This window comes from Passer montanus, unplaced genomic scaffold (genome assembly GCF_014805655.1).
Source record: "Passer montanus isolate IOZ18808 unplaced genomic scaffold, ASM1480565v1 scaffold32, whole genome shotgun sequence".
Classification (NCBI taxonomy): Eukaryota; Metazoa; Chordata; class Aves; order Passeriformes; family Passeridae; genus Passer; species Passer montanus.
Genome location: NW_024367930.1, coordinates 5,551,960 through 5,565,219, shown reverse-complemented (window position 1 = coordinate 5,565,219; position 13,260 = coordinate 5,551,960). Strand labels below are relative to the sequence as shown.

Here is a 13,260-nt window from a genome sequence, read left to right as displayed (position 1 = left end):
CTGGCTGCACAGTTCTAAAGCTGTCCCATTACAAAACAAAAAAACCCAATACCTGGACACTTCCCACTTATTCAAGTCCCTCCTTTCACTGTCTACAGTGCAAATACTTTGGCCCAGGCATGTGAATATGGATAAAATATAACTATCTGCACATTTAAAGAATTTAGTGCCAGAGATAGGGCAGCAACTGCTATATAAGCAAAGTAAACAATTCTAGAAATACTACAAGAAAAACTGAAAGTACCTCTCACCCAAACTTCATATTATTAATACATATCCTAAGAGGGGAAAAAAAAGAGAGACTAAAAGAAAACACCCAAGGAAAAAAGCAGGCAATACTAAGGTTATATAGTCAACATCCAAACAGAAAAACTAAAACAAAGATGTTGACCAGATTTACAACTTATTCTAAATATTTAAGTTTGAGAAATTTTATCACAGGAACACAGCACTAAACAAAACAGAAGGTGAAATGGAATTTAAAAGACCACGGCAAAGACTGGAAGATGTCAAAGTCACAAGCAATCATTTCCTGCGTTAAGAGAAGAGCTTTTGCTGTCCATAATGCCATAAACAAAAACTAGGAAGAAGGATCCAAAACAGACGAGTTTTCTGAACGCTAAAAGGTAAACATGAATATCATACAAAACATTAAAACAACTGGAAGAAATCTTCTCCCTTTATTAAGCATATGCTGGACTTGACATCAGGGTATTGTTGTTCATCCTACTATCCACACACATTGAACACTTGGAAACTATCTGCTTTGCTCCTTGTTTAAAATAAAAGAGAAAAGGTCCATAAAAGCAAAGCAAAAAAAAAAAAAAAAAAAAAGCCAAATATAAGCTTGGCTCTGTCTTCATAAAAGAAGGGAGACAGCAAAAATTACACAACTGGGAATTTTGAAAATATCTCCCCAAAAAATATTGTAAGATTTGAAAACTCTCCTGGCTGCTGCCAAGAACCTTTTTTCTCATCCAGTACATCCTAGACTGATTTCAAGTTTAACTGCATACTACTGTTTCAATTTTGACACAGATTTCTTCACCCACTACCTCTGTGCATGGCTATCCACACCTTTAAAGACAATAAAGCTGTCAATTTTCAATAGGACTGACAAGTTTAATCAAGCTTCCTTTTTCAGCAACTGGAGCAGCACATTTATTCACAGACTGGGGACTACAGATATTCAAAGCATAAAACAACCATGAACACATATTTCAATAGGACAATTCCAGCTCCTTCAGAGGCGAGGCACTGGCATTAAGCAGTTCCACATGGCTGACCATAGGCTCAGCTTTGCTCTGGTTGTTTTAGATCCAATATCCATTGCTGCTGATACTTTCAGCCTTTAGGCTGAAATATACCATATACATCAATGACATTTTTAGAACTGGTTGACTGCTTCTGACTTTGACAACTCATAGGTTTATGAATTATCCACATGTGTGCCATTTTTATATTATATGCTACTCAAAATTTGCAGCTTGGGGCCTGAATAACAGCATATATTGGAATTTTTTTTTTGTAAAGAATAGTCTGTATGCCTAATTGTGTTTACAGCAAAACTCATTCAGAAAAAAAGGGTATATATGCCATCCTCATAGAAGTTAGGATCACTAAAGAGTCAAGTAAGGAAATATTCCTGTGCCTTGTAGGTTAGGAACACAAATAACAAAAAAAGGATGTCATCTCCATGAGAGCATGCAAAGTCCATGGCAAAACAGGCAAGTTAATTTACATCTCATTAATTCTGGTTGGGAATCTGAACATTCAGTATCACAGACTTAAAAATCCTCTTTTAACTTAAATTATTTCATAGCTGCAGATAATGCCTCAAAAGTTACATCATCTAGCAGACACATACATGCATGAGCATATATTTTTAAATAAAGCTACTTTTCAGAATGCTACTAGTTTACATGTGTACTGTCACTTTGCCTGTATAAAAAAATCTAAGTATCTTTTTTTATTAAACTACAGATTCTCAAGTACACAGTAACATGGAGATATATATATATAGAGAGAGATATACACACACACACATATATATATATATACTCACTGTGTGAGGATAACACAGGATTTGAGTTAGTAAGGTATGAGACAAGTTGCTCTAAAGATCTGAGCATGCATTATAGCTCTCTGTGTTAAATAGTATGTTCAACTACTTATCAACAGAAGCGAATTGGCTACAAATCACAGCAAAGTAGTAAGTATTGTCCCACTGAGGCCAAGCTGAAAAGCTAAACCTACTACCAAACCAGCAACTCTTAGGAAAAAAGCTTATACTCTTTAAATATTCTAAAGTTAAAGTTGGGTGGACAAACTATTCTGAATACATGACAGCTTATCTGATCAATATGCTTAATTTAGGAATCCCAATTCAAACTGGAAAAAGCACAGCTTTTCCTACATACTACAAGAAGAGCGTGACCTGCCCAGCCACACAAAATACCACGCCTGCTACATCAGCCACAGATGAGGCCACAAACACATTCAAAGCTGTCTTCCCTCAAACAGCAACTTTTGTGTGTTCTTGTATGCATTAACAGCAGTTCTCATATAATAACGTATTATCGCTATGGAATAAGCACATCTGGAAAAATGGAAGTGTCTCTTTATGGTACTCTTGTACTCTGTGGAAGTTTATTAGCCTCTAGAGCCATTTGCATCTCAGAAGAAGAGAGGGGCTGCTTTAAAGGCTCCTCAATAAGTTTTCCCCCAATAGAGAACAACTAGAGTAGTCATTTTCTAGATAAACATTTGTAATATGATTTCAAATGCATGCAAGCAGAGAAAGAAGACAGAATGTACAAACAACATTATATTCATTGTTCAAACATTTTCTGATAATTTAAAACTGCCATTAATGAAGCAAGAACCCTAGTATATTCATATACTGTTATCTTTATTTTTTACTTAATTTTTATCACATAACCTCTAGTTTTCTGTCTCTATTTATAAAAAAAAATCCACCAAAAACATTCAGTTAAGGAAGTGTCTGATCACTGTAACAATATTATAGTATTCTTGCCAAATATATTTTTTTTTTCTTTACGTATAGACCGTGCTGATAAGGACATGCCCTCAGAATACCTGTACACAGTAATCCAAAAGAACAATTAAGAATACCCTGAATGTAGAAAGAATATTTCTCCTCTCATTGCTTTTGTATTTGGCAGCAAGTTTGACTGTATTAATGACAGGGTGTCTCAAACTTTACAAAAGTATGGTTTTAACTGTATAAAATCCACAAATCCAACCGACAAATCTGTGCACAAGGAAAAAGGATGAGATTGAGCATATGTAATAAATGTTACTCTAAAACCAGCTTTAAATTTCCTGTAAACACAAGAAGAGTTACAGAAGATCTCTACATTCTAAAAGAATTGCAAGAACAAATAACAAAATCAAAATCTACAAGAGAAAACTGTAATTCCTTATTACTTGAATCTTGAGCCGTTTCTTACATTCCTTAACTGATCTCTCTTGGTAATATCTTCACTGTACTTTTGGAAGATTGGTTGAGCTAAAAAGGAGAGTATTTTCTCTAAAAATTACCTGATAGTTTCTTACATTTAATTTCTTTAACAACTACATTTTTAAAAATGTCTTTATAATATAAACAAAGCACCCATTGTGTAAATCTGTGAAACCCAGAAAGGATATTTTCTCCATTTGAATTCCCTTTCTGTATTATTAAACATTCTAATTGCCACTAGTCCTAGAATATAACTTCTTGGTACAGCACACTTAGCATGCCACCATTCTCTCAGCACATTAATCTCTTCTGGTCTAGCAGCTAGTGATAAGGGTCTCCTGTTTTCACCAGAATTAATGAGATGAAGAAATCTTTTCTGATAGAGTTATTCCAAGATCAAAATAAGGTTATACTAATAATTTTGGTGACAGTTCTTATGTATCTTTTTTTTTAAGCATGCAATTTCAGTTGTCATTCAGTTCTCTATTGAAGAGGACTATTTTCTTAACAGATGAAACAGTTTTGGTAGCAGCTCATCCATTATGGCTCAGTTCCACTGAGATATTTATGTATCTAATTTCCACTGAAATCAGAGTAGATAAGGACTTTCAACCTGTCAACTTCTCAAATCAAACGTTATTAAAAACCCAGACTCTCAAAAATAGCCTTGCTTAGTAGCATGCTAAAGGAATTATGGGCAAAAGTAGATTTGGGGAAGATGAAGTGTGAAAGACTCTAAAGAGCAACAGCAAAAGGCATATATACTGAAAACAAGGCTGAAGTATTTATCAATCCAGCAAAAAAAAAACATTGTGTCATTTTCGCCAAAGGAGACAAGAGGCTGGAATTAAATCCACGTATTTCCTTCCCTTCTATGGTTGACAGAGCACACATCCTATTTAAATTGTAAACACAGCCATATGTATAAAGCATCAAGTCTTTCAGGTTTTCATGGGCAAGAACAATTTTTATTAAGTATTATCCATGCAGTAATAGGCACGGTAAAACCAAATTCTAAAGGAAAATCCTGAGAAAATAAAATTAAAGTTTTATTCAGTACCTTGATGCGCAGATTTTTGTTGCCAAACAAAACCCAGCAGCTTGATGCACACCTCTCCTCTATTGAGACACCTAATTGTTGCCTGTGCAATTTTCTTTTTGCCATGGTATTGAAAGCACCTGGTGCTATAGTGGTAGGAAAGCCACCAAATTGTCTTTGCTACCCAGAGCAGATCACAAGCAAACTGAAGTAACAAATGGCATCCTAAAAAGCTCTCTATTTAAATACACCACAAAAATGGAGGAGGAAGAAGAGGCAAAACAACCTTCCTTTACCTTAAATTTCAGATTATCCTACTTTACGCCCCAGTATAAGTATAAAATTCTCTGATGCTCAGGGAATTGCTGCTAGCTAGGGCTTCCTCCAGAAATGTACAATCAATGCATCAGACAGGCACAACCATTTAACACCATGCAAGTGGCAAAACGTATCCAGGCAACAAAAGGAGCGTTAGACAGGATATACATTGCTGACAGAAGTGAAGTAAGTGATATCAAAGACACAACAGCTGATGACACAGGACTCCTGCTAAACTAGAACCCATGGTAAAGCTTTCTGTATAATCCATAAAAATTATAACACACCAAAATAAATCTTGAAATGCAATCCCATCTTGAACCAAGCTTGTCTATAGCAGAGACAGACTGGCAAAATCTTTTATTTCAACACACAGACACTGTCTGCCCTCCAGGCTCTTGTTCCTATGCTCCAGCTGCTCACCCTGCTCTGGCTCAGGCGATGCCTTTGTGCATTTTAAAATTCAGCCTTCCCGGCATGCTGTGGTTGCTAACATTTTCCTCCCTTTGGACACACACTACTAGAGCCCAGGGCATGGTCTTCAGTAGCCTAACAGCTTCCTCCTGGCTGCCAGATACTCCTTGGGTCTTTTGCACCGGTCTTTCCTTGGGATATTTTCTCTTCTAACATTGTGATGACAAATTGAGTGAACAAAAGCAACACCCCATATCAAATACTTCTGTTCTTACTGTGCTGGTCATCTTAAAGGGTTAAGGCTCAACTTCAGAGAAGATCAAATGCACCTGAGCACATCTCTTTGTTTTTCCTTAATGTTTCCCAGTGACCTAAGGCTGCTTATAAGGGCCATAATGCTTTTAAAATTTCCCTAGAATAAGGGCTGTTTAACATAATAAAACCTTCCAGGCAGAAGCAGTTGGCCACACTGCCCACTTTGCTGTTTGATTCTCTTCCAGAAAAGCAATCATTCTTGTTTTGCCAGTGCAGGTATTCATACCACATCATTCACATTTTACTGGAGGGCATCAGCCTGGTTCTCAAGGTTCTGTTCTTACTGGGTGACAGAACAAGGTCACTTGTGAACTTCAGAGCTGATGTCCACAGCTGCACAACTCTACCTCAAGGCCTCTGGCTGTTCCAACTCAAGTGCCTCCCAGTGCAGAGCAGGAAGTGCTTGGAGATTACCTTTCCTGCTGCCTCGAGCACACCAGCCCATTGTTTGCTGCTCAAACAGCTCTCATCACCCTTTCCTGTGTGTTTTTCTGAAGGGCTGTCACCTATTGCCAACAGCATACTTGGAAATCACTGCTCAAGCCTTTCATTCCTGCAAGCAGCCAGGTATTAAGGTCTAACAGGTTAACCTGACCTGTTAGCTGAGATGCCCATACCCTAATGCAAGACTCACCCTCTCCTACTAAATCACCAAAGAGACAGCAATCCTCTGACTCCAGTGGGATAGCTCCAATTTTTGCTTGTCAGAAAGGGGAAATCCAATGCTTTGCAGATTAGTGATTGACCTGATTACTTGCAGGCCTAAAATTCAGTTGAAAGATAACATTTTATCAATACTTGCTATCATGTAACTGGTGTTTGGTAGCCAGCAGGGCAGAAAACATTATGTTCAATCCCATACTTCACTAAAAGAAAGAGGCATTACACTTTATTGGCAAAAAAGCTCTGCTTTCCCTACACTACTCTGAGACAGGAGCTACATGGAAGACTAATCCTTCATTCAGGTACACCCAGCTCACAACTGCCTTTCAAGGCATCTAGTTCTAACCACTATCAGTGATGGCAGAACAAACCTACACCACATAGAAAAATAAACTACTCCTTACCTTATCTTCCATGATTAGACACTAGTTCAGATCAGGAAAGAAAAAGAAATAAAATAAAAAATCCAACTACCACATACACACTAAGAAGTTTGAAAAAAGCTGTTAATTGTACCCCCATATATTCTTTAAACATATGCAGAGAGACAGCTGAAAAAACAGGTTTGACAAAGTTTTATCCTCATCATCTGTTAGTCATATACTGATTGGCAAATCTTTCCTTCAATTTGCTTTCTCTTCAAAAAATAATAACTGAACATTTCCTTTTCCAGATAATTATCCATTACTTATCTTTTAAGATTATACCCTTCCAAACAGTACATGATGATGCATTTAGACATCATTCCTAAAAAAACTAAATTAAAATAAAGCATTTAATTAGCAGTCCAATGTATAAAGTACTTTGAATTGGAATATGGGGAAATCCATATCATCATCTTTATGGGCTTGGAAAGCAACAGACCCATTAATTAATGGGAGAATGGCAGAAAATTAAAATCAGATGGACTGTTGTTGCCTGTAACCCATCACAAGGGTACAAAGTAGCCCCTCACAATGTTGATTATACATCATACAGATTCTGTATTTCTTGACCAGGCAAATGACAAATCCCTCTTTTAGTATCAAGCAGAGTCTCAATGGAATTTACAAAAGCCTAAGTTTGAAACACCTGAGAAAGGTTCTTTTCTTTGACCACTCAAGTAACTTTGAGACTGTAAGCAAAAACACTGGAGAAGATTCTAAGGTAGTTCCATCACAACATCCACAAGGACTGTGTGCTCAAATTACTAATTGTGTAATCACAAAAATAATCCAGCTGGTGTCATGCCATTTTGTAGAATCATGCTATAAATACACGTTCTCAATGGCATTCAGAACATGATATGTTCCTGAACAAAATCAGTCCAAGACAAAAGTTAGTGTCCATTCATTTCAATGTAGCAACATTTGCCTAGGGATAGCTATGTAGTTTCAGCCACCCAAATTTAATCCACATCACAGATTCAGAGCCCTTAGGAGAACACCTATCAAAACTTCTCTGAATCCCCACTTCTACATATAGCTGTTTTTACTGACATACATATGGCTAAGTTTTATTCCCAGTCTTCAATATCAGCACACAAACAGGCTGATGGCACGACAACAGAGACCTGAAATCCTCCTGGAGTGTTCACATGGAGATTCTTCTGCAAGTCCATTTCCCCAGGAGTTTGCACCATTCTAATCTGAACTGACAGAGTCCTCCCCCCAGTCACGCAATCCCATATCCAGAAAGGCAATTATTCTTATTGCACTTAGCTCAAACTGTAAATGAAATCACAGCTTAAGTACTGACTGCATACTTAAAGCAGTGAGAACCCTTGTTCTAAGCACCTGTGAAACAGAAATTTTGAGTACCAATCCTCCCCCTCCATAAATGCTCTTCAAAAACACATTTGAGACATAAAAGTTATGGCTTATTACAGGAATAGCTCTATGCTTTCTACAAAGCCATTTCAAAGCAGTGCTTGATCTGCCTCATAAACACTATGCCAGAGGTTTTCCCTATTACTGAGCATGAAATCTCTACTATGAAGGGCAAATCTTCTCTGCAAGGCAAATCTCCCTAGAAAATTAACAAGAAAGAAACAAGAAAAAATCTGCTTTATGGCTATGTATACCATATATGTAGAGCGTAATTAATAAAAGCTGCTATACATGTAATGCATTATTAATAAAAGCTTTCAATTATAAAAGACAAAACTAGGTACCTCTTCATGGTTACAAGCAGTAATTACACTTGACTTCAAAGGAAATAGCATCATAGTAGCATTTCCAAAACATCTTTTTCAAACTGTTTCAAGAAAGGTAACAGGTTGAGATTTAGAAGAGAAACTGGACATTCAGTATTTGCCAAAATGTATGTTTCTACAGAAATAAAATTATCTTGATACTTTTGTTTCAGAAGTAGTTCTGAAAATAGTCTATAATCTGCAAGCACACTTGGACATTTTGCCCCTTAATATTTATATAACTACCATGTAACATCAAGCTATGATATGGAAATGCCTTTTCTCTGTGAAGCTCTGACCTCAATTTCAACCTCTGAAGACAGACAAACTTGACATACTGGTAGAGTTTCACATTTATGCAGATTTGATTATGTCCTTGTCTCCTTGATTTAAATTTACAGAACATACTGGGTAACCAGCTGAACATCAATCAAATCCAATGAAAACCAAATTTACTGTTTCCTTCTCCCTACCAAGGAGAACACAGGAAAATAATGGAATACAAATAGAAGAGTATAACTAGAATTAAGGCAAATATTCCGAGTGTTGCAGCTTAATACCAAATATTGAGTACTTTCTTGTGGGCTACACAGCAGGAGTTCATAGCTCCGAACAGTCAAAAATGCGCATGTCCAGAAAAGGGCAAATTTCCAGTCCTCCTCTAGCAGTGGTTCTTCCAAGGCAAAGATAAAAACCCAGGGGGAATCCCTCAAGAAATTTGCTGTAGTTGATTTTGTCAGCTGAGGTGCCCTTGTATCAACTATTGCTGCATTTCCATTATCTCCCTGTACCCAACAGAAATTATTTTACTCCTTTTAAACATTTAAATTCATGCTGCAGTTTTGTTTGGATGGGTTTTGTTCTGTTTTGGTTTGGGTGGGTGGGGGCAGATGCATAAGAGGGACGTCATTTGAGACAGCAAAAATTAAGCATTTACAGATCATGTGCTTAATTTTCCTTGACCAGGGATTTGTTATAACAAATCCCTCCTTAAGTATCAAACACTCAAAGGCAAGTTGCAAAAGCCTACATTCAAAACACCTGAGGAAGATGCTTTCCTTTGACCACTCTCAGTAACTTTGAGACTCTACCGAGACATACTAAGGCAGCTTCCACCACAAAATGATTCATAGGAACTACAGTTGCATTTTGGATTAATTTTGTCACAAAAATAATCCATCTGGTTTCACACAGTGTTGTAGAATCACAATATATACTCAGACATTCATAGTACAGCACATTTTTTTGAAAAATTAGGCTGAGAAAAACGTTTGATCTTTACAAACCATTTGTTCTTAAGTCTCAAGAACAATTACTTTAAGCTTTGTGAGACATGCAAGTAAATTACTGATCCTGAAAAAAAAATTGAATTGACAGAGGAGATACCAGTATGTAGTGAATTTTAAGTTCATCATTATACACTTTTAATGCCTCATTCTATATATTTTTCTGCATTTTTAAGAATGCAAATCTGATTTTCACCATATAGAAATTACTCTGTGTTTATAATCTTCCTTCTCAGAAGCTTTACAAAGAATGAGAATGTCCCACTCTGCATTAAAAGTGGGAAAGTTGTTTTGTAAAAGCTCAGAGGACAGCTAGACTCAAGCTCTATCACATTCACATCAAGTCACCCAAAATACACAGGTCAGGTATGATGAGAAATTTTAATAGTTCTTGCATTGTCCTAAAACACATGGAGGGGTTAAAACAAAACAAACAAAACAAACCCAAAAAATAAACAAAAAAACCAAAACCAAACCAAAAGCAGAAATCTATGGAGAATATGGATCACCTTCCTAAAAAGATTATTAGAAAGAATGCAAGTGGATGTTGTGGCTATTGTCTAAACTAGCTTGAGGGAGAACGCCTTGGTGTCACAATTTCATCTGGTTTTGTCCTACTTAGCATATCGCATTTATGTGCATTTCTAATTCAGTAGAAAGACTGCCAGAATTACCAGTTAATAACAATTTATATTAAATTAATGCAGTCATTCTGACTTCCAAATGATGAAACAGCTGAAGTGCTGTCAATGTGTGGCTTTCTGCAGGGATTCAGATCAATATTGTCACAGTGCCAAGACTAGTACTACTTTTCTACACCTACCTAAAAATAGTTGCCATGCTTCACAGAAAACCTGACTTTTATTAGCAACTTTCCACATCTGCTAGCCCCTCATTTTATCTAGGATGACCAAATATTCCAGTCTGTTGTGAAATAAGCAAGCAGTAAGCTAATAGTCCTCCTGGTTTTTAAGAACATTGATATTCCCTGTACTAAAAGGTCTGGTGTTAATTGCTCAAAATTAATTCTATGAAGCTATGAAGAATTAAGAAGGAAAGAACAATTTGAATAGGACTAACCCTATAAGACAGAAAAATTAGAGTACAAGCATGCATTGAATAAAATACTTGAGAATTTTTAAAATAATACAAAAAATGGTGGTTAACAGCTTAACAGCTGTCAAGTGCAACTAAGAAGCTGCCCAGTAGAAGAATCTGCAGAGCAGATGGTATAATTTCTGAGATTTCCCCTGTGCAATTACAGTACCGATGCTGCTTTGCAGATTCCATGTCTGCTGAGTTTAGACTGCTAAAGGTATCTCATTGGGAATGTCAAAATGGACCACAAATAAAACCTCCATGCCTGGAATTCGGTAAGTGGAAAATATTAATTTGTAGAATAAGAGAATCATTAAGAATAAAAAACATCTCCAAGACTGAGTCCAGCCTCTGTCCGAATACCTCCATATAGTCAATTAAACCATAGCTCTAAGGGCTACAGTAGTTTCCTGAACACCTCCATGGATGGTGACTCTGCCATCTCCCTGGAAAGCCCATTCCAATGCTTAACAACCCTTTCAGTGAATGAATTTTACCATTTGTCCAACCTGAAGCTCCCCTGGTGCAGTTTATAAACATTTGGTTAGTTGTTTTTCAGTCTAATCTATCTTAAATTTAGAACATGAGAGAAATGCATTTTCTTGAACTGACTTAAGATACTGCATCTTCTCTGATGGAATACTAATGTGAAGCAGAACATGTCACTGAGTCACAATCATTCCACCTTGCTACACCATCCACAGCCTCATTCACAGAGGTTTACTCCTCTTTGTAGCAACAGATACATCCTAAGACCTTTGCAAAGCAAATCCAAACTGATTCCACACAGAAGCATACTGCAATCATGCACAGTCTATCCATATTTTTATTCCGCCTCACATTTTTGTTTTCAAGGTTGTTTTGTTTGGGTTCAGAACATGTAGGCAAGAATTGGGAAGGAACAGAAGGCAATGTGCAGGGGAAGAAAGAGTGCATGAACAAGCCTTCATGTAAAGGACAAAAAGTTGCAACACCACAGGAATATAGTTCTTCCCTTTGTGAGGCTGAGTGCTCCCTCCACCTCCCCAGAACCCGATCCAGAAAACCTACTATCATTACACACACGTAAATATACACATGAAGTACTGTGTACTTCCTCATGTGGGAAGGGCCAGCAACTGTGCCTTCTTGATGCATCTATCATTGTAACTATCACTGTGAAGCAGTAAGGCATCAGACAATTAAGTTGTAATTGAAAACAGGGCTCAAACCAATCATCTTTCCAAACATGCTGTGCCTGTCCCTACACACTCCCCCTTACGTGCCTTGTCATCTTCCTTTCACAAACATCTGATGCATCTCTGCCCTGCCACCCGTGGCACACACGTACTGTGTCACATCCCCACATGCTCTCCCCACAGAGCAAACCACAGCCGCTCTTCCTCCTCCGCTGCAGCCCTCGTCACACATGTGCTCCGTGTCCTGCCATGCCCGCATACAGGTGAAACAAACCCTGTGCCCACCACACTCACCCCACAAATCTATTATAAATGCATCCGTGCCCACACATCACAACATCACAGCCATGCACGCTCACACACCCAAGCCACTGCTGCTCTGTACACACAAAATACATTACCCTGTATCTGCTACGTACATACAGGACGACGGATAATCCTTGCCACACCCATAGCATACATGCCTTTAAAAATATCCACAGATTATGCCACACCCAATATTCACTATACGTACACACAGGAACAAGCCCGTACCAGACAGCAGCAGGCAGACACAGCCACATACATACGATGCCATGCCCTGCACACAATGTCACATCTCTGCTACAACACAAACACACCATACCCGAAGCCCAAATCAGAGCAGATACACACAGAGCCACAGCACTACGCTCATTGTGTATCTGCTATCTGCACACATCCCAGGCCACACCCTGCCTCACGGCACATGCATAAGGATACAGCACAGCGCCCAAACCCAGCATCCCGGGCATCCACACGGTGACACCCCATCCCTGCCCTGCGCACCGACACACGCCCTGGCTTTTCCTCTCGACTTTATACGGGGGACGGCACGCCTGCATCACTCCCCAGCCGCCCTACACACCCATATAAACACACCATCCCGCCTGTGTTATCCAGGCGGACAACACACCTGACTCGCGTCACACGCCAGGCAGAGCCCTGCCATGGCCGCTCCGGGAGGAGGCGGCAAGGCGCCCGTCACACCTCAGCACAGGCAGGCAGGCATGTGCTACAGCGGGGGACAGCGCGGCCCCACCTGCAGACAGACAGACAGACAGACAGACAGACAGACAGACAGACAGACAGACAGACAGACAGACAGACAGACAGACAGACAGACAGACAGCAGGACAGACAGACACTCTCCTTTCCCTTCGCCTACAGCGCGGGTGGGCGCAGCCCCGCGCCGTGTCGGGCCGCACGCCCGGCCCCGCATCCGCGCCCACGCTCCCCCGCCCGCCACCCTCGCCTCGGGCTGAGCCGCCCGG

General features: G+C 39.0%; 1 protein-coding gene across 1 annotated transcript in view; it reads right to left on the bottom strand.

Moving 5' to 3' along the window:
* FBXL2 (F-box and leucine rich repeat protein 2) overlaps window positions 1-13,025 on the bottom strand; it is a 50,406-nt gene extending 37,381 nt beyond the window's left edge. Inside the window, exon 1 of the mRNA XM_039714957.1 lies at window positions 12,903-13,025. Coding sequence (XP_039570891.1) covers window positions 12,903-12,938 — 36 coding nt within the window. The 5' untranslated portion in view covers window positions 12,939-13,025. The remainder of the gene's footprint in view (window positions 1-12,902) is intronic.
* Window positions 13,026-13,260: the final 235 nt, after the last annotated feature.